General features: G+C 29.8%; 1 protein-coding gene across 1 annotated transcript; it reads left to right on the top strand.

The window, feature by feature from the left end:
- Nucleotides 1-1,220: 1,220 nt before the first annotated feature.
- LOC133326034 (multivesicular body subunit 12A) lies at nt 1,221-13,254 on the top strand. Its single transcript, XM_061534708.1, has 5 exons — nt 1,221-1,444; nt 4,215-4,373; nt 12,406-12,600; nt 12,666-13,062; nt 13,129-13,254. The coding sequence occupies exons 1-5, from the start codon at nt 1,221-1,223 to the stop codon at nt 13,252-13,254; spliced, it is 1,101 nt and encodes a 366-aa protein (XP_061390692.1).
- Nucleotides 13,255-23,842: the final 10,588 nt, after the last annotated feature.

Genomic DNA, 23,842 nt, shown 5'->3' with positions numbered 1-23,842 from the left:
TAAGCAGCTCCACATCGACAGTACCACAGTATGTTCCATGTATTGGTCATTAGATTCAAGTCCAAGCGAAATAGGTCTGTATTGAACAGAGTGGTGCATGAGGTATGCTAGGCACCCACCTACACTTCTGGTGCGATCCTTCCTCGGAACGTTGTGACCATCACAACTCTGTAGGCTACAATTTTCATTGAGCTTGGTTTCCTGCACCGCCGCCACCAAGATATTCTTCCGATTCATGAAGTCCACTATCTCTTCTATTGTTCCTCGCTGTAGTCTCGCAACCTGGCCAAGCCGGAACAATACCTGAAGTGGTGTACATCTGAGTCTGGCGTATGTTACTGAAGACATTAACGGGGAAACGAACGTACTTCTCAGTCGTCGAACATTATTTGCACACGTCGGGGTAGTAATCATCAGGAAAGGACTGATTAATACTGGGAATCTCAGTATTGATCAGCCCCTTCCTGAGTATTTATTTTTAGATTCTTTTAGATTTTCCAGGGGAATTTTTTAAAATTTGTAGACCACCAAAGATATCTAGTTTTTTTGCGGTTCCTATTTCAAAGTTTTATAAACAAAATACGCAAGACTCATTGGCTTTATTAATTTGCACTACTCTCACATTTCCAAAAAGTATCAGACAAAGCAAAAAATCTGAGTGTAAACAAAAAAGAATTGTTGAATAATCGAGCGAATACGACGGATGACAAACGTACTTTTTCAAAGTAAACAAATTTCTGCCTTTATTGTGTACTCAAAAAAAAAAAAAAGAAAAAAATAAATAAACCAAAATGAAATCTGTGGAACGATTGCCATATTTCAGAGCAGCTACATTCCATATTTGTTAAGCAAAAAAATTTACTACTCCCTGCAAAAAAATTGTTTGCTTGGTGGTTGTCGAAACTTATCATAATGCCTAATATTTTTAAATCATTTTTTTATTTAAATTTTTAATTTTTTTCTTCTCTGTTTTTGTTTTTTATAGCCTCAGCTTGAAAACAGCAACAAATAAAATCCAAACACTGGCCATCGCAACGGAAATATAGGTGAAAGTCACTGATAATTGAATTGTGTGTCGTCGGGTGTGTTGGCGTGTGTATTTTGTATATTATTATTGCTATTTTTCCCCTCCACCCATCTGCTGCTGCTCGGCAACGTAGCACCCATCCTCCATCAAGCTGGCTACCAAAACAGACGCTTTATTCGTATTCAGCAAAGATATGAATAAAGCGGGCAAACACATACAATCGGGCGCCAGTAATGGACCCTTAATAGCACCCCAATCACCGCTGCTGCAAACATCCACAACAGTTGGGGGAGGTGGTGGTGGCGGCGGAGTCACCGGCTCAACACAAGCTTCCAAGAATGTGATCACATCGATAATGAATTTTTTGCCCGACAATCGACCAATCACATCGCTGCACATTGTTGAAGACTATGAAAAGTGAGTATTTGAATTTTATTGAAATTATTTTTTATATATATTTTTTTTTTAATTTTGATTGATGATCACGACTAAAAAAAAATTAATTAGAAAATAATAATTTGTCAGCTCCGTGATAATACTTTTCAAATTTTTAAGGGGAAAATAGCAAAGCAATTTCGATTAATAGAAGATTCATGTAGTTTCGGGAACACAGTTATTATTATTGATAACTATTGGTCTGTTCCCGGACTCAACAAATGGTAAAACTTTTCAAATTTATAAAGAGAAAATCGTAAAACAATTTCGATTAAAAAAAGATATTTTGCAGAAGCTTCGGAAACAGGGCTCGAATCTTCTATTAATCGAAGTGGTTCTCGATTTTTCCTTTACATTTTTTTTTGAATCAGGCCGAATATAGTGATAACAGTTCGTTTATTCCCGTACTTAAAAACTGGTAAAACTTTTAATATTATTAAAGTAAAATCGTAAAACAACTTCGATTAATACGTAATTCATGCTGGTTCTGGGTCAGATCATTTTGCAGAATATCATGTGTTTAGAGAAATTATTGATGATTACATGGTTTTCTTTGTCAATTATTATCGATAAGAATATTTAATATAATTATTCAAATCGATAACAACTTGTTTTATTAACATTTTAATCGATTAAAACATGTCCCGCATAAAATGAAAGCGACAAGATTTCCTATAAAAAATATGATCGAGGTTCTATAGAAAATAAATTATATAGCATTTTTTTCTATAGATATCACTATCGATAACAACATTTTCTGTAGGCATTATTATCGATAACAAGAGTTTCATTGGCAAATCTTTCCGAAATCAAGTTTTTCTTTAGAAACTAGTGTCGATAACACGATTTTGATGTCGATAACAGGATTTTCTATAGAAATTATTATCGATAAAAATATTTGCATTAAAAATTATTATCGATAACACTTATTTAGGATTACGATTTTTATTAAATATTATTATCGAAACAAATTTTATGTATATAAATTATTATCGATAACATGCTAATTCATTGTTATTGATAAAACTATTTTCTATAGAAATTATCGATAACAAGATTTTCTGTTGAAATTTTAATCGATAACCAGATATCAGGATTTTAATTGGAATTTATAACGGATATCAAGATATTAAGTCCAATTTATTATCGATATCAACATATTAAGTGGAAATTATTATCGATTTTCTATGGGTATTATTATCTATAATAAGATTTTCTACGAAAATTATTATCGATAACAAGATTCTCATTGGAAATTTTTATCGATATTAAAATATTAAGTGGAAATTATTATCGATAACAAGATTTTCAATGAAAATTATTTTCGATTACAACATTTTCTGTGGAAATTTTTATAGATATTAGGTTTTTTTTGGAAATTTTTATCGATATCAAGATATAAGTGTAAATTATTATCGATAACAACATTTTCTATGAAAATTATTAATATGTTATATCGATAACAATATTTTCTATTTCTATCTTTGAAAATTATTATCGATGACAAGAATACTTATGAACATTTTCATCGATAACAACAATTTCTGTGAACATTTTTAACGATAACAAGATTTTCTATGAAAATTATTATCGATAACAACATTTTCTATTGAAATTATTATCAATAACAAGATTTTCTTTAAAAATAATGATCAATAACAAGATTTTCTATAAAAATTTTTATCGATAACAAGATTTTAATTAGAAATTTTTATCGATAACAAGATTTTCTTTGGAAATTTCAAAAGTAAGATTTTAATTGAAAAATGTTATCGATGACAACATTTTCATTGGAAATTTTTATCGATAACAAGATTTTCATTAGGAATTATTATTAATTTCAGCATTTGCTATGAAAATTATTAGTGATAACCAGATTTTGTATGGATTTATTATCGATAACAAAAATTTGATTAGAAATTATTATTGAATTCAATTCGATTTTTAATGAAAATTCTTATCGATAACAAGATTTTCATTAGGAATTCTTATAGTTTTCATGATATTCTATAAATATTGTTATCGATAACAATATTTTCATTATAAATTCTTATAGGCAACAAATTAGTCTATAGGAATTATTATTATTTACAAGATTTTCTATAGAAATTGTTATCGATAACAATTTTTTCTTTAAATGTTATAGATTACAAGATTTTGTATAGAAATGACTATCGATAACACAATTTTCCACAATAAATGTAGTCTATAGCAAGGTTTTCCATTGAATGTTGTATTTTCGGTGATATCGGTTATCAATAAAATGTTTATATATCGATAACAAGATTTTCTGTAGAAAAATTGTATCGATAATATTATAGATTTTAGAGAAATTCTTAATGAACAATGCCTCTGAAGAAACCCGTTTCGATAATTGAATATTAGATCGATAATATAATTTTGTATTGAACTTTTTTCGATAACAGTATGTGATTTGTTTACTAAGATAAACAATTTTCCTTCATGATATCGAACAAATTAGTAGAGTAGTACGGGAATAAAGCAATTGTTAACAGATTTCTATATGGACATTCCTGTCGATAAAAATGAATATCTTTTAATCACAAGATTTGCTCTGTTCCAGAACGTGGACGTATCTTTTAATAATCAAAATTCTTTTCCTTTTATAATTTAATTTTCTAAAATTCAACAACAAAATGTGTATAGAATTTTTAAAACGATAACATTATTTATTACATTCTATTCGATAACGTTATAATTCTCATTTCCTCTGTTTCCTTTCCATTTGCAGATGCCCAAAGAATTTCACACCCATCAGTCGTACTTATGATCAAGATGCCGATGCCGATTTGTGGCGGGAAAGTAATTATCTATTTGGACGTCAGACCACACGCTACCTATGTTTATCGAAAACCGAGGGCTTGCCAGAATATGTTGTGGAAACGCTAAAGTATGTAAAAAAATGGGAGGAGGGACGAATATCTTCTTCTTCTTTTTTTGTTTTCTTTCCTTGTGGTTTTCCATAATTGCTATTATTATTAAAGTGTTTGTTGTAGTAGTTGTAGGTTGTGCTGATGTTACCATAGCTTAGCTTAGTCCGATACCTTGCATTGTTCATCTGTGGTGTGTGTGACTTTTTTCTTTTTTTCCTGGCCAAGATACGTAACAAACAATGTTTCATTTTTTTGTATTTTTCACTTCTTTGTTTAGCTCTGAACTTAATTAAGGTCAATCAACTTTTAGTTTGCCGGCTTTTGGGTTTAAACAGCGGCGGTATGGTGGCTGAGTTGGTGGTTTTTATTTGACTTTATTTTTTATCGGTTTATTGTTTTTTTTTTTAGAATTTTGTCCGTTTTGGTTAGGGGAATTAAATTGAGGGGGTTTTCCCTCCCTAGAAAGGGAAGGCTTTTACTTAAGCGATTATCTTGTCACCACGATAATTTAATAGCTTTCTTCATTTATTGCACTTCCAACCTAGCCCAACTATTTCAGGAAGTTCGTGATCTATTTCAGGAAATGTTTATTCTCCAACCATTTTTGTGTTATAAATTTTAACAACATTTTCAGCACTTGATGTGCTATTTTGTAGTCAACACATTGACCTCATAAGCTTTAATTGAATTGAATATTATTTTGTTAAACTATTTTTAGGCTATCTTATCTTTGTTGTGTTTTTTGTTCTCTGTTTTTTTTTCTCATTATATCTCTTGTTATTTATAAACATTTGAGTAAACAACAAACTAATGAGTGTATTATGAATGAATGAATTCATTTGTGCGAACTACTTAGTTGACATTGTTCTATTTGATAATAGGATTTGCTGTAGAAAAGTTCGTCAATAACACAATTTTTGTAATGAATTTCGCAATGTTGACAAAATTTCCTGAAGAACTTTTCGTCGATAATAAAATTTCTATTGAAAAAAGTTTCGACAACAAAAATTTCTATAGAAATTCTAGCCGATAACAAGTCTTTATATGAAAATTATTATCGATAGCCATATTTTATGGAAATTATTATCGATTTATCTTCGATAATTTTTTTTGTAGAAATTCTAATCGATAACAATATTTTCTATAGAAAATATTATCGATAACAAAATATTCTAGAGAAATTATTATCGATAACAAAATTTTTATAGAGATTATCTTCGATAACAAGTTTTTTTAGAAATTCTAATGGACAACAATATTTTCTATAGAAATTATTATCGATAAATCGATCGATTTTCTATAGAATTTATGTTCGATAACAAGTTTTTCAGTAGATATTTTTATCGATAACAACATAATTTTTGGAAAATCTTACCGATAACAAGATTTTCTGTTCGATAAAAGACTTTCTATAGAAATTAATTTCTTGAAATTATCGTCGATAACAAGATTTTGTGTAGAAATTATTATCGATAAGATGTTTTTCTGTAAAAATGCTTATCGATAATAAGATTTTCTATAGAAATCATTATCGTTAACAATATTTTCTATAACATTTTTATCGATAACAAGACTTTCTATAGAAATTTATTCCTTTAACGATTTTATTCTGTACAAATTCTTATCGGAAAACAAGATTTTTGTCGATAAACATATTTTCAATCGAAACTATTATCGGTAAGAAGATTTTCTATAGAATTTATTTTCGATAACAAGTTTAAAAGTATATAATTTTATTGATAACAATATAATTTATTAAAATTATCGACGATAACAAGATTTTCTATTGAATTTATTGACGATAATAAGATTTGATCTAGAATTTATTGTCGATATCAAGTATTTCAGTAGATAATTTTATCGATAACAATATTATTTATTTAATTATCTTCGATAACAAAATATTATACTGAAATTATTGTCGATAACATTATATTCTTTAAAAATCCCATCGGCGACAAAAATTTCTTTAGAAATTATAATCGATAACAAGATGTTCTAAAAAAATATTAGTGATAACAAAATTTTCTATAGAAATTATTATCGATAAAAATTTTTTCTAAACTATATATTGACGCTAAACAAATTTTCAATACAAAATATTTTCGATACAAAGAAATTTCTGCAGAAAATATTACAGAAAATATTATAACAAGATTTTCGGTAAATAAATTTATCGATAAAAATTGTTTATTAACGATAAAAAAAATTTTTCGATAACAAAAATGTTTAATATAAATTACTACCGATAACAACATTTTCTACAACAAGATTTTCTGTAGATAAACTTATCGATAACGAAAATCTCTATAGAAAATATTACCGATAACAAAATGTTCTATAGAAAATATTTTTGATAACAAAGCTTTCTGTAGAAATTATTGCCGATAACAAAATTTTCTATAAAAATTATTGTCGTTAACAAAATTTTCTATAACAAATATTTTTCTATAGAAAACACAAGAATTTCTGCAGAAACTATTATCGATAACAATATGTTCTATAGAAATTATTATCGATAACAAAATTTTCTGTAAAGTTATTACTGACAGCACTATTTTCCTTAAGAATTTTTATCGATGGCAATATATATTAAATAAATTACCATCGATAACAACATGATCGGTATAAAATATTTTCGATAAAAAATTATATTTTATTATAATGACCATCGATAACAAGATATTCTATAGAACTAATTTTCGATAACATGGGTTTTTTGTAGATAATCTAATGACAACATACACAACATTTACTACAGAAATTATATTTTCTAAAGAAATTATTATCGATAGCAATTTGTTTAGATATTATCGATAAAATAATTTTCTGTTGAAATTCTTATAAAAAAAATACATTTTATTGAAATTATCGTCGATAACAATGGCTTCTATAACAAATGTTATCGATAACAAGATTTTGTATATTCTATTGTCAATATGGTAGATATTTTTTATTTTGAAATATTTATGGATATGATGAAGATTTCGTTACAAATTTATATCGATATTACAATTTTCATACGAAATTTTCGGCAATAAAAAGATTTTCTCTCGATATTTTAGGCGATAACACAATTTTCTTTGAAAGCTTTTACCGATAACATGATTTTTATATAAATGTTTTTATCGACAATTAAATTTTCTATAAAAATGCTAAACGGTTGAAATTCTAAACGCTAACAAGATCTTGTATAGAAATCTGGATCGATAAATAGATTATCTATTTAAAATACTTGTCGATAACAAGTTTTGTTATATTAAATGCGAGTACACACTACCAATTTGGACTCTCATCTTTTTTATCGATTATGCTGCCTCTTCAACAACCACGAATGTTCGTGAATGCCTGATGTATAAAACTGATAGTGTATACACCGCTTAAATTTTGTTTTTATTTATTTTTATAATTTTTAATTTTTTATTTATTTTTATAATTATTTTTAATTTTTCTTGTAATATACTGAAATTTTTTCCAAAAAATATTCGAATGAATAATTTCGTTTATTTTCCTGTCATATGAAGCTGTCAGGTTATCTCAATTGTCATTATCTTAACTGCAATATAAAGACGTCATTATTAATCGGAGGCCAAAGTAAATACTCAAAGATAACAGACAATTGCTAATTTGATATCAAAAAAAGAAAAAGAAGAAAAAATAGTAGGCAACAAATGTCACTCAAATGAAAATGAGTCATCTGTCCATATTACGATTCTAAAAGCTATTCAATAAAGCCTGTAAATATTCAGATACAAATTAATTCCCCACTAATCGGTATTCAAATTCGAAAGCATATAATAGAGAGGCGCGCACACACATAAGGTGATCGATGTCAAACCACAGACCGACAAAAAATAAATAAAAAAATCCCAATATCTTTGACGACAGTTGTTTGCAAAAGCCCCATTGATAAATCAGTAACAAAAAAATTTAGACAAAAAATGCTACTGTGGAATTAGTCATAATGATCGCTGGATTGGATATCAGCTGTTTGGTAAATTTATACGGGTATTTCCTAATAGAGGCAGCAACAACGACAAGATCTCCGCCACTAGAAATGTTGTGACCTCATAACGACGACGCACCACGCAATTTTGTGGCCGCCTTCCGTGGTAGCAGCAGCAGCATCAATTGTCAATTATATCATAAAACATAACAACAACAAATTACTTAATTAGAAAAAGACATTGTCAATTATGTTGTGTGCTATGAACGAGTACTTGTTCTTGTTGCTCTTGTTCATCTTCTTGTTAATGGGGGTTTATTGACATTAATTGTTTTAATATCACAAAATGTCCATTGTAAACCTAATTTAAATACTTCAGACAAATTACTTTTTTTATTGTTGTTATTGAAAACTTAAAATTAAAACTATTTTAACAAATAGACACGATTGTTGAATTTGATATTGAAAATAATTTGTTAAGAACATAATAAACCTTATTATCGATAGGGATTAATAGAGATAATATTACTACTGATTGGGATGTCTGTAGATAATCCTGTTAACGACAACAATTTTTATAGAAAATTTTGCTAACGGCAAGGATTTCTAATAAGAATATTATTTTCAATAATAATTTTTATAAAAAAAAAACTTTGTTATCGATCTATATTTATATAGCAAATTTTGTTATCGATTCGAATTCGATAGGAAATCTTATTGTCGATGGGTATTTCAACAAAAAATCTTGTTATCGATCAATATTTCGACAGAAAATTTTATTTCAGTGTGGAAATTCCATTTAATACCTTAATACTGATAATTTATATTTTATTGCCGACAATGATCATTAAAAAACGTCATGTTATAGTCAACAATAAGCGCAAGTATTTCTAATAAGAATATTGATATCGAAAATAACTTTAATATAAAAATCTTTTTATCGATCATTATTTCTATAATAATTGTTGTTATCGGCAAGAATTTTAAATGAGAATACTATTATCGGCAATAACTGTAATAGAAAATCTCATTATCGATCATCATTTATATAATAAATATTGTTATCGATTCCAATTTCAGTAGAATATGCTTTTATCGATCTGTTTTTCTTCAGAAGGTCCTGTTTATCGATCAATATTTGTACAGAAAATCTTTTTCTAGGTAGGATTTCCATATAAATACTATTAATCGATAAGTAATTTAAATATTCGAATATGAGAATAATATGAATTACTATAGAGACTTCATGTTATTTCAATAGAAAACACTTTGACAGATTTTTTTGTTATCGACTAGAATTTCTAATAAGAATATTGTTATCGACAATAGTTTCTATAACAAATATTATTATCGATCAGTGTTATTACAAAAAAATCTTATTATCGATCGGTATTTCGATAAAAAAAAATCTTATTATCGATTGGGATTTCAATATTACCCATAATCAATTTTATAAAAAATTGTATTATCGACATGAAAATAATATCGGAACTTAATATTATCGACAATAATTTCAATTGAAAACACTTTTATCGACATGTTTAGTTTACGATCAGTATTGCTGTAGAAAATTTTTGTTATCGATTCGAATATCTCCAGAAAATATTATTATCGATTTGTATTTCTATAGAAAAACTTGTTATCGCTCATTATTTCGATACCGATAATTTTACCGATAATTAATTCTATATAAAATTTTGTTATCGATAAGTATTGCAATATATAGAATAGAAAACACTTCTTTCGACAAGAATTTCTACTGTAAAACTTGTTGGCGACAGGGATTTCTAATAAAAAATATTTTTATCGGCAATAATTTCCCCATAAAATCTTGTTAAAATATTGTTATCGATATTTTTTATAAAAATTAAAATTTTTATTGAAATTTTGCTATCGATTATTTTTCTATATCGATTTGATATTTAATAGAAATGTATTTTCATAGAAATTTATGTTATCGGTTAAAATTTCTATGTCGATAAAAATGTTATAGGAGCAAATGTCAACTAATCGATATTAAAATTTTCTAGAAAAATTTATCTCGATAAAAATATTGAATTTTTATCGGTAGTATATAATCGGTTAGAATATTTTTTTAGAAAAAAAAAATCTGTTATAATTCTTACTATAGAAATATTATTATCGATAAATATTATTATCGATATATCGAATTATTTTTTTTACAGGAAATTTCTTATTGATTGGAATTCTACATTAAAATTTGTATCAATATACTTGTTATCGATAAATTAGTATACAAATTTCTGTTATTGATACAAGTTGTTATAGAAAAGCCAATAAGGTTATAAGGGATAATTTTTTTAAACAATACTTAGCTATCGATAATCATACATTTTACAGAACTTTTATGAATATCATGTTAGTCCTGACTTATATTAGGCGAGTTTACTTGCGGCAATTTTTATCGCTCTCTTTTGAACTTGCTTTATGCGTCTACACAAGGCAATTCGGTTTCAAAAATATATATTTTTTTACATTTTGTGACAATGTTCTGATTGGTATTTCAAATTTGGTCTGTTCCCGTACTGCAAGAATCTACTCGATTTTACTATTTTCTTCGATATCATAAAGGAAAAAAGTGTTATCGGTGTAAAAAATAGTAGATTCTTGCAGTACGGGAACAGACCAATTATAAATTGGGAATTACTGACACTACAAACAAAATACACAAAACGAATTGCCAGAAAATTGTCGGTACGGGCAATTTTTTTTCAATTTCTATTCCCCTTGCCCCTCTCTCCTGCAAACAAATACTTGCCGCAAGTAAACTCGCGCAATCTAAATTGAGACTTTTGGGTTAAAATTTGTTTTATTTATTTTTTTTTTTTTGTAAAAAAGGCAATCATCGACAGAAATTACCATTGAGCATATTTTTATCGATCTGATTATTTAATACAAAATTATCGAAAATATTAAAATAAGATTTTGCATACAACGGAAAGTTATCGGAAAAAAATCGAAAATATTTGGTATAGAAAATATTGTTGTTGAAACATGTTATCCATTATAAATGTTGCAGTTATTGACAAAAAATTGCTATAGAGAATATTTTTATCGAAGGGGTTTTTATAAATATTTATCGATACTAATAACGTTTATAGAACTTGTATGGAAAACATGTTATCGGTATTTTTTTAAGAAAAGTGATTATATCAAAAGTATTTATATCGACAGAATATTTTAATAAAAAAATTAGTTTTCGATAATTTTTTATATAATGTTATCGATAACAATTTTTATAAGAAGTCGATAACAATTTCTTACTATAAAATATTTATCAATAATAATAAGTTTTTTAGTACTTTTATAGGAAACGTGTTATCGATTAGAATTTTTTGTAAAGAAAAATTCAGTTATCGACTGAAATTCCGAACAAACATTTTGTTACGATAAAAATTGGTTAGAAAAATTTTGTGTCGATTGCTTTCTTTTATGATAAATATCGATTATGTTTTTTTTTTTTTTTTGAAAATTTAATGAAAAGATATTTGTTCTGTTCCCGTTACCATAAAGGAAAATTTGTTATCGTATTTATCAAAAAAAAAAAAAAAAATCGAAAAGAATTGCTATAGTAAATTTTATCGATTAAAATGTGTTTAAAGCGGTGTACACACTATCACTGTCAACTTTTTTATCGATTACTGAATGTCCAACAACCATAAATATTTTTGTGGTAGCCTGATGAATGACAAACATGTGAGGCCACACTATCAAACAAGCAAAATTTGGGCAAGAGTGCCATTCAAAAATGCTAGTGTGTACACCGCAAGAACAATTCGATATCATAAAGGAAAATTTGTTATCGTAGTAAAAAAAATTACATTTACATTCTTACGTTGTATTACAATTGTTTTATCGTCCGGATTCTTTTATTAGTAATTTATCGATAAAAATTTCCTTTTAAAATTTTATAAAAAAAATATCAAAATTTAAAGAATTCTATAACTAGAATTGTTTCTAGTTTTTTTTTGTGGAAATTTATGTTATCGATTAAAATTTGATCGATTTTTTTTGTAGATTATTTTTTTTAATTCTCAACTTTTTGTATTAATTTCCTTTATTTTTATTTTATATCTTTCCAGAGTAATTGCCGAAAAAATTGCCCCACCCAAAGAATTCTCACTGTTATCACGTACAGCCGATTCCGATCAGAAGGCCTGGCGTAAACGACAAATTGCCTATAAATTGTCTAAACGAGGTACCGTAACACATGCCGTTACCGATATTATTCTGTGTTCGAAATTGAAAATTGCACCAGATGGGTTTAAGCTGGCGGGGTAAGTCAGTGGATGTTTGAAAAGTTTAACTGAAATAACGTTTTTTTTATTTTTGTTGTTTTCAGTGATATAAATGGTATTTTAATTTGTTATAAAACTGGTGCAATACCTGTACGCTTGCCACCTCCCGTACCCGGTTTGGCGCCAGCACAAACTAATGGTGGTGGCAATGGCAGCTCGGAAGTGGAAAAGGCTTTAAATCGTTTAAATCTCAATAATGGCTCGAGAAATCCTAAACAACCACTGCCGCCAGTGCCCAGCAATGCCGAGGACCATGACTATGAAGAAATTCAACAGTCGTATCAAATCAATTCACCACTGAGACCTGCCCCCAGACCACCAACGTCAGCTAATAATAGTACATGTTCGGGTCATAGTATTGGTACATTGGGTACCTACACCGATGTTGAAGGTGTGCCATTTGTGATTAATCCTTTATTGAAATCAAATAAACAAAATGAGGTATGAAAAAAATTGGAGTAGAAAAAAATTTAAAACATTTTCTAATTTTGTTTTTTTTCTATTTAGCTCTCGACACTGCCACAACTCAGCGATTTTGTATTGAAAAAAGAACTTGACTATGATTTCCAATTGGAAAGACAAACCCTGTGTGCCATGAAATCATCGGCTTCCAAAAATCCATTTTTTAAATAAGAAAAAAATACAAAAAATCCTTTATAAAAGAATTTCAAAAATTAGCAAGAACCCCAACAACAAAAAAGTAGTAACTCCATTTAAAGAGTTTAAAAAGAAAATTTTGTCTAGAATATCATATATTTTGAACAACATATTATACTTATATATTATATACATACATGCTGCGTATGTCTCCAAAATTTTATATATATTTGTTTTTTTTTCTTCTTCTATAATTGTAATCATTGTAAATTCCTTAATTTTTAAGTAATTTAGTTTCAATTTTATTTTCCTCTATTTCCTTTAGTTAAGAAATATAAAAATTTATTTAAAAAATATATATTTGCAAGCCTATTCTGTTTATATTTATAGAAGTGCTTTACACTACTACTTTGTGATATCCATAAATGAAACATTTTGATAATGAAAAAAATTCAAACAAAAATAAAAAATAATTGTGAACAAAATACGATAATATATTTTTAATTATATATAAAAAAATATATAGATACTATGATAAAATTTTGTAACAAAAATAATAGCTATTGGTTGGAATTTTATCAGAGAGATTTACAATTGTAAAAATAAATTGAATATAAATTATTGGTTTGTTCGATAAGATTTGTTCCTTTATAGTATCGAAAAATATAGTAAAAATTACTATATTACTGCAGTAAGAGAACAGATCAGTTTTTGATTGAAATATGGAGGTTTCAAAATTGTAACCTTTAAAATTGGTCTGTATATTAAATCTCGACTCCTTACTTATTAATTTTTTAAAATTTAATTCATACATTTGAAATCCCTTTTTAAAATTATTTAAATCATATGTTATTCTTACATCTTTCTGATGAAATCCAACGCAATACTTCTTTATAATAACTAGGCTTAATTTCCCTTTAATTTGTATTTAAACCATCATTTTTTTACAAACTTTGAATTATATTTTAAATCATTAGAGATATATATCAATTCTTTCCTTATATCATATGAAATATCTCTATATATATACTTAAAAGTGTTCATATTTCACAAAAATGTCATTATTTTCCATGTGGCATTATTTTTGTTAAAACAAAAATGAAAATTAAAATTAGTTAAGTTAGCCTTTACCAACTTAAAAAGTAGAAAAATATAAAAACTTAAAAAAAATTAAACCGCAGAATTTTTAAATTTGTCCAATGAAAATATGAGGCATATTCAGACTCAATTTATGTAACAATAAGAAATGGGAAGCAAAGCCCTGTCATCATATTACCTTGGATGTAAAATACTGCAAGGACCTTAAAAATTGACTATATCGACCACTTCGATTGGAAAATACGTCCAGGACTTATAAAATACCACAAAGGGTGCTGCCCCTATATATGAAAGTTCTATAAAAACATGTACCTATAGAGAAAATGTCCTGACACTTTGTATTTTACCCTCCGTGAAATATAAACATTCAATTAGATCGTAAAAACCGAAATTATGAAATGGGGCTATGTCACACCATTGGTCAGGAAAACCATCTGCAATCCATTATAGCTAAAATGAAATGGTCCTGTATATATAGGAATATATCAATACAGTTGGGAAATTATCTAAGTCCTTTGAAATGTCAAATATTTAGCGAGTCCTGCTTAGGGGGGTACGTTAACACATGAACCCGTATTGAAAATATTCTGTGTGAGCCCGAAATTACAAATATCGGTTTTTGTAGTCCTTTAAAATTTGCTGAGTTCGGTTGATGGGTTATATTACTTCTAGGATGTTTGATATTGAAAATGCAATATATCGGCCAATTTTTTACAGTAGGCTCCATATAGCGGTATCCCAAAAGTCGGTACTCTAAGGCTTTTCTTCATTTTTTGAAACTAATCAGCTATAATTAGGTATTTTTGTTTCTCACTAAGTGGAAAAATACCCTGTGCAATGTTCTATCGCTATTGGTCTTTAGTGCAACATATACATAAAATCGGTCGAAACTGTATATGAGAGCTATATCGAAATCTGAACCGATTTTCACATCACATCACTCTAGAAATTTCTTAACAAACATCACCATTTACAACATCGACTATATGTGTCAAACTTTTCAAACTGAACAGATTTCAACAAAACAAAATCAGACGAAAAATAACACACGTTTCACAAAACTCACACGTCACTCCGGACTCAGGCTATCTACGTGAACGCAATTTACATTCCTAGAACACGAAATTGAAAATCACTAAGGTTGAAAATGCCTCTAGCACTTTAACCCTCTAGCCGGAAAGCTCGCCTTTAGATGGCCTACAAGTAAATACCTTGCTATGCCGAAATATTTATTTAAAAGTATGTTCTAATGGTAAATATCAGTTGAGAGATTGTTTATACCCTAGAAAAAGGCAATGCGAATTTGCCACTTAATCAAAAATTGTCCCAAAATCATTTTTTATAGGAAGTTTGTTAAAAATTGTTCACTATAGAGTTTTAACAATGGATCAGTAAGCTTATATGGGACCTATTGTCAATGTGAATATGTTTTTAATAACATACATCCTAGGAATATTAGCTATCTTAAATATCGTATTATTAGGTTTTCGATGAATATTTGTGGCAAAAAACTTAAAGTATCGGGTATAAAAAACACTAGAAACGGAGCACTTGGGCTGGATGTTTACGCTTTTACATATGGATGGAGGGTGACAACTTTACTTTAAAGTCCAAAACCAATCTACCGGGCCTTCAGACAACGAATAGCAAATTCATTGGCTATTTAGCACAAATATTGATCGAATTTCGATTCCCCTATATAAATTTGATTGGCTACAATTTGAAGTTTCCGGCCTATAAAATAAAATTATTTCGAAATTGACTTCGATGCTCTCTCTCAGGAATGCGTGGTGATAATTCTCAGCATTTCAATATTTATAAGCACAATCGTTCTCAGGTATGCTCTTCATTCTGTTTCGACAATACGCATGAGGTTTAATAAAATTTATATTATATAAAATCGAGCTGCACTCTTTCGATTCGACGTATATACAGATTTACTAGGACATGAGTTGATATTCATATCATTTCACAAACAGAAAAAAAGTAGATCAATAGGTATTATTTCTTGGTAATTTCTGGTTTCTGTAGGAAAATTGTGACTACAGTGTCTATTACACATGTTGTTATACATGAGAGCAGATCATGTGGAGGAAGTGACTATTCAAGTGTCATCCGTAATTATAAAAATATGTAAAACAAATACAATCAAATGATAGTGGTTTAAATTCATTTTAATTACGTATCGACATTAATCACGCCAGGTAAAAAAATTCCAGTTGGACTCAAATACAATTATGGACTGCCAATTGGGTCAACAGGCGAGATAATATACAAAAAAGTGTAAAAATAAAAAATCGAAATTGAAAACTATATTTAATTGTAAAAAGCCTACAGCCAAAAAACATGGCAAACGGAACGAATTCATTTAGCATTTTAAAAACTTAGTTTCAGAAAATTATTTCTAGGGAATTTTTTACCAAAACCCATGTTTTCTGCATATTAACTTCATATTTTTCACTCGCACATTTAAATGAATTTAGCCAATATATTAAAATTGACCTTGCTGAGGGAAGATAGGGGGGATATCGTTTGACTGGAGAGAGTTGGCTTTTGGAGTTTTAAATCCGATGCAGTGTGATACCTGGTCCATTATCGATGTAAGTTTGTTTTACAGGCTGCAGTCTTATGAAGTTGGACCTCTTGGATGTTGAAAAATTGAGAAGAAAAAATAAGCTGTTTTCAAATACTTTAAACATTGCAAAAAGGAGGGGGGGGGGGTTAATTACATTTATGGGGAACCTATTTACATTATTACATGAATAATGTCCGAGATAGTGAAATCGGTACCGATTTAATGGCTGCTTGTGATAATCACTAATTGAAGGATGCCACAAGAAGGTCAGTTTACACATCTCTCAGTATTCATTTTTTTATTGAATTGTATGTCACATTATAACATTGTCCTTTATAAATTTTAAAAATATGTATATATATCTACATATATAGGTCTTCCTTAAGTGTAGTGTAAAGCAATTACTTATTTATCTATAATTGTAAATTGTTCTCAATTAATTTTTAATCTGTAATTTTAATTTCTATTAATTGATTTCTCTTAAAATGTATATCATTTTTTTTTTTGATTATGATTGATTTCTATATAACAAAACCAATTTTTAGTATCCCGTGCCTTTTTCCAATACCTTTTCTTCTTTCCAAGAAACAAAAATCAAATATTCTTCTTCATTGAATTGAAATAAAATAAAAAATCTGTTTATTTTCGTTACTGCAAATAAAAATATGTTTATATGAAATCATTAAGCAATTTTTAATTATAAAATAAAAAAATATCCATATATAATAAAAACAAAGAAAGTAAGATGATTTTATTGTGATCGATCCATTCAAATAATAAATATGTATATCATTAAAAATATAATTTCAAAAGTATATGTATACATATAATTTTATAAATGATTATAAAGAACAGTAATTATATTTACTAGTTTTTAATTTGACAATTGAAAACAAGAAAACAAAAACATAACTATGTTTAAAATTACATATATATTCATATACATACACAACAAATAATAATAATTGTATTTGAGAAAATAAAAGTAAAAAATAATAATAAATGAAACAACAAATAAATTACAATTTAAAAATGTTTATTTGGAGGCATTTTTAATACACAACATCAAAAACTAAAAAAATATTTTAAATTTATAAAGGAAAAAATAGAAAAATATGTCGATTATTAGTATATTCTAGATTCTAGATCAGTTTAGTTTTTATATTTCTTCATAAGTTTTAATTTAATCTAATATCACAGGGTTTTATCGCAGATTGGAAAATTTTTGGGATGGAGATCACTGGTTGGATTTCGCTTCCTTGATGAAGACAAGTAACTCTTCCTGGATGGGATATTTTTGGCAAATAAAAATGTTTTTTTTTTCGAACGTTCCAATGCCTCACTCACATACTATAACATCATAATTAAAACCAAGGCTATCAGAGAATAATCGAGTTAATTTTGTGTTTAACCCACTTAGATTCTGATAGCAATCATTGAGGAAAATATTCAGTTTTGGCAATATTTCAGCCCTCTGAGGCAAATGAGCTAAATTTTCAGATCTTTCCAGAAATTCTTTAACAAATGCATTAGCAGGCCAAAATTCTCTCGAAGCTTATAACAACGTAAAAAGAAATTTCCACCAATTTTTGATTTTATGTAATAATTTATATCCTTAGCCGAGGTATCTGGTGCAAATCCAGATACAAACGCCACCACATTGTGGTACAGGGTATTATGTCTTTGTGCATATGTTTGCAACAGGCAAAAGGAATCGGATAGACCCATGAATCCTTTTGAGAATATTCACAGAATCACTTTCTGAGTCGATTTATGCATGTCCGTCTGTCCGTCCGCCTGTCCATGTATTTTTGTGAACAAAGTCAGGTCGCATTTATGATCCGATTTGGACGAAATTAGGCAGAGTTCACTTATTTGGTCCAAGGACGAACCCGTCCGCTTTTATGTAAATGATGCACCAAACTCCCAATATTTGTCCGATTGGGACAAAATTTTGCACAGCGCACTGAATCAGGTCCCTACTTATGTATGTGAAGTTTTGTTGGAATCGGTTCAGATTTAGATATAGCTCCCATACAGTACAAACTCGCTAATCCGGATAATTGATTGCAGACCCCAATCCGGATTACCGAGATTTCCGGATTATCGAGTTTTATTAATTGGTTTAAATTTATATTAATTTGGTAATAATTTAATTATTTTTATGTTTTTATTAAAAATGAAAATTATTCATTTCAAAAATATGAACTTTGAATATAATAGGTACCATTTTCAATTAAATTTGCAACGATTTTTTATTAAAATAAAAAGTAACGTGTCTTTACAATCCGGATTTTTGAGTCAAATAGGTCAATCAATCCGGATTATAGGATACGCAATGGGTTGTGAAATGCAGTCCGGATTACCGAATAATCCGGATTGTCAAGGTCCGGATTATCAAGTTTATACTGTATATAGTTTCGTCCGATTTTTTGTGATTGATGCAACAAACTCCCAATATTTGTCAAAATTTTGCATAGAGTACTGAATTAGGTCCAGATTGATGTCTGCGAAATTTTGTAAAATCGGTTCAGATTATGATATAGCTCCCATATATAGTTTTGTCGGATTTTTTGTGAATAATGCACCAAACACTCAATATTTGTCCGATTTAGACAAAATTTTGCAGAGTACTGAATTATGTCCAGATAGATGACTGAGAAGTTTTGTTAAAATCGGTTCAGATTTAGATATAGCTCCCATATATAATGCAAACAATATATACAATTTTAGACGGCGCTTTGTGCTGCAGCATACCAAATATGCCACCGTTGCTCAATTAGGTCCCGATTCACATACATACAAAATTTTGCCCAGTTTTATAGAAATGGTACAGCAAAGAATCCAAGTCTCATCGATTATATCTATGGGGTTTTGTAATAGGTTCAAATATGTATGTAATTCACACATTTAATTTCGCCTGATTCCATTTCCAAGGTTCTCTAAAGATGATATTTCTGTTCTCTCTACAGGATATCGAATATATTAGCGCCTCTTGTATGTACCCATAGTGCTGAAGGGTATCATAGGGTCGGGCCGTCCACCTTTAGAACTTTACTTACTGGTTTTAATCTCTATTAGGGATGTAAGTGATTTAAAAATTGTTGTGTTAAAAAATTTATTAGACTTTAAAAAATTAAATTCCTGTTGGAGGTGTGATTTTATTTTTGTAAATTTTTTGAAGAATATTTTTAGGAATTTTTTGCATCTGGATTTGCACCTTCATGGTGGGAGCCATAGATAATGGTCTTTAATCAGGTTGGAGAGAATTGCTAGTGTCAGCTACGGAATACGCATTAGATATGTGAATTGATGATTCCCGATTTCCGTCAGTAGGAAGTCTTTTCCAGACCAGCAATACTAATACTCACAGATTTTGGATTGATCACTTCATTTACATCCGTAGCGATTTCCGAGGCCGAATGTGACGCAACACTAGCATAAATCTGGACACAATCAGTTTCTGTTGTATCTGTGATATTGACGGATGGTGATTGCGGCACTGTATTCCCAACATAAACTATGGTTTGTAGGCACGACTTTATTGGGAGCCTTTTTCGCAGAACTTTTGCGTTTCTGCCCTGACACAAACGGTGACGATACTAATTCATCAAACTTTTTTCAAACCAATTGGACAAATTCTCTAAACGTTTTGATAACGATGTAAATTCCTTTTTCATCGAACTAAGCTCCGACTGCAAGTCTTTTACAAGGTTAGTGAACATTCACGACATGGTTGCCAAGACCAACATTTCCGCGAATTCCGTAGACTTCAAATTTTGCACTGGCAGCTCCCATTGCCTTCCATTCTATGTATATCCACTATGCAATGAGTGTGTCTATTATTATTGTTTTTTATTTATTTTTTTGACTCAATTTGATTCTTTGATGTCATAGTTTCTAACAATAATCACCAAAGAATTGGAAGAATAACCTGAGTTTTGCTATTCATAATAATCTGACAATTCGAAACCTTAATAAATAGTTGTCAGTATTTAATAAGGTTTCGAATTGCGAGATTCTGTTACTAACGTGACAATTTCAAGAAATCAACAATATCCACTTAAATAAAACTAAACTTCTAGAAAAATTCGGTTTATCCATGTGTAGCCGCACTTCTTTTTAAACTACAACAACAAAAATCCATGTCAAATGTCATGTGTTGAAACAAGTATGACACTTTAAATAACCCCAATAAAATTGTTTTGTAATTAACTTTGGTCACCATTTTTTAAATTAAAACCCCCAAAATTATTATCTATTATTAGTGTCTGGTAAACTGCTTGGGAATTTTATAATAGAATGCCAGCTGACTGCTTCGGAAATTAAAACAAAATAATTTGAAGCAGGCAATAATTGTCTTGTTTTACAATCGACAATTTTATTTTCATTTCTCATATAACAAGATTCCCTATTCCATTTGGTAGTTATTTTAAAACTTGCGGATTTTGCCAAAGAAGTAGTTAAGCAGAGGCCTAGCAGTGTCATCAATTGCCATCAAATTGCGATCCACACCGAACAAGTTAATCAGCTACTTTATTTCCGTTTATGTCACTATGACCTGGAACCCAACAATGTCTAACAAAATGCTGAATATCCTGCAGAGCAGATTTGCAATCATGAATTACCCTAGAGTTTATAGTTCAGGATCTAATTGCTTTAAATGGTGCTTGACTATTGGCTAATATAGCCACCGATAACGCGTCACTAATACACAGTTCCTTGACTAACTCCGCTGCTTTCGGTATTGCTAAAATCTCTGCTTGAAAAACCTTAAAATTATTATTTCGTTTTTATGAGTTCTTAATTGAAAATTCGTCACAGAAAACTCCCCCACCAGTGTTTTCTTTCATATTTAAACCGCCTGTATATATTAACAGACCGCCAAGAAGAGGGAGCTCACCCGCCCAGGACATTCTGCTTGGTATTGCAATTTTAAATTCCTCAAAATAAGGAAAACATGCCCAATTAGTGGTCCAAGACTGTTCTTTCTAACGAAAGGTTTTCTTCAACTTTTACCTTAAAGCTTCTGTCAGCTAGAAAACTCGACACAACCCTAAATATATAAAAATCGAAGCCTAGTCTTCCTATTTTTTATATCATTGCGCTTTGCCAAACATTATCAAATGCCTCGGTAAAATCCAAACTGTTATTTAGAGCACGAGTCACATATTCCCCTAAGACCATCAGGGCATATGATGTCGAATGACCCTTCCTGAAGCCGAATTGGCCATCAGTTTGAATTTCTTCCTCTCTTCCAGTACATATCTAATTTCAGAGAGTACAAAATATTCAAAAAGCTTACCGAACGCTGAAAGTAAGCTAATTGCCCTGTAACTATTGCATTTTGTAGGGTTCTTACCAGGTTTCAGCATGGGTATGGTTATTGCCCGTAGCCCAAATTTATGCAATGATTGAGGATAATTGCAATGTGTTTCTATGCAGCACTTGTGTTCCTCCTTAACACAAATTCAGGGATTCCGTCAGGTCCTGTGGATTTGCGTTTTGATCTTCTCTTTAACCCTGCCCTAATATTGGTAGCTTGCAGGATATTATGCAGTCGCCATATATTATATATACATGAGTATACATGAGTTCCATCAGCAGTTAGGTTAGCTGCAAATGTCGGATAAGGTCTAATATATCGGGGAAAGTCTATGGGTTCCTCTTGGTCCCGAATTAATTCTGGGAACAGCAGACTATGGCGTTTCGGAATACCTCACTCGTGCCTCGATGCATTCATAAATTTCTGAGATAGTGGCATTCCGATCAATAGGAAGTCGAAAGTTGGGAAGCTCTTCTGCCAACTTCCTATTATATAATCTTCTGTCCATACGTCTATAATCATAAAACGTACTTCTCTCTTTCCTGTCAAGTACGTCACCAAAATCCGTAATTTTAAAGTTGTAAGTCCTCGAGCCATTGTCATCCACATGATACCAAAAAAGTGTCAATATAAGATTGTGACCCTCTATTGACCCTGGTTGGATCATCTATGGGCAAGATATTTATATCAGGACAGCAGATTAAAAAATCCAAAACTATCCTCCCCTTTGAACATGTTTGGTCATCTCCCCAGTTAGTATGTCTACCATTGAGGTCCGCCACAATAATTACCTCTCCTAATCTAGCTAAATTCCCTAAAGGATCTAAATTAGGCATTTCAAATCAGTACCTAGCCAGGTGCCTTTGATTGCTCCTAAATCGAGATGTACCCTATCCCTTTAAATCATGACTTCCAGTTTATGTTCGTTAAGGAATATTTGGAGGTAGTGCCTCTTATATTTCGAAAATATTTCCTAAATCGAGATGTACACTATCACTTTAAATATAGTCCTTAACCAATATACAAGTTCCTCCACCTGGTCTGTATTTTAAAAAAGTGCTATACCCTGCTATCTCAAAACGGTGCTTTTGAGATAGTGTATGTTCCACCAACATCATGACCTTCGGTTTATGTTCGTTGAGGAATATTTGGAGGTAGTGCCTCCTATATTTCGAAACCACGCAGTTGATATTGACGAAAATAAAAGTAGCTGGCCTTCCCATTGATACCCTACCCGCCTGGCTCGCCTTGTCCATACTTTTTAGCTAATCTAAGAATTGACGAACTTGAATCACTGCGCTCAGGAAATCTTTCCCAAAGATATCCTTCCAGAGTACATCAGAAAGAGGAAGCTATACACATTCTGCTCCAAAGATTGTTGGCCCAAAGTCAAGTTAGCTTTGGTGCAATCTTTGTTTGTTGGTCCTAAGTCATGTTAGCTTTGGTGCAATCTTTGTTTGTTGGCTCAAAGTTATGTTATGTGCTTTGGGTGTCACCTTTGTCGTCGTAGCAGCATGTGAAATACCGTTTTGTATCTTGACGTTGTTTCCTTTGGGAAAGATTCCAGTTTCGCCTTGGGTTCAGCTCGTTGCGCTATGAGCTCTAGGCGGATTGGGCAGTCGGCA

This window comes from Musca vetustissima, unplaced genomic scaffold (assembly GCF_032173495.1).
Source record: "Musca vetustissima isolate MV318-11 ecotype Yass unplaced genomic scaffold, APGP_CSIRO_Mvet_v1 utg358, whole genome shotgun sequence".
NCBI classification, from domain to species: Eukaryota; Metazoa; Arthropoda; class Insecta; order Diptera; family Muscidae; genus Musca; species Musca vetustissima.
Note: the sequence above shows the minus strand (reverse complement) of the source record. Positions and strands in the feature narration are given on the sequence as shown.

Coding starts and splice junctions, on each gene's coding strand:
- LOC133326034 (XM_061534708.1), top strand. CDS start 1,221: ATGAATAAAGCGGGCAAACACATACAATCGGGCGCCAGTAATGGACCC. Junction 12,601..12,665: donor GATGGGTTTAAGCTGGCGGG/GTAAGTCAGTGG, acceptor TGTTGTTTTCAG/TGATATAAATGGTATTTTAA. Junction 13,063..13,128: donor AATCAAATAAACAAAATGAG/GTATGAAAAAAA, acceptor TTTTCTATTTAG/CTCTCGACACTGCCACAACT.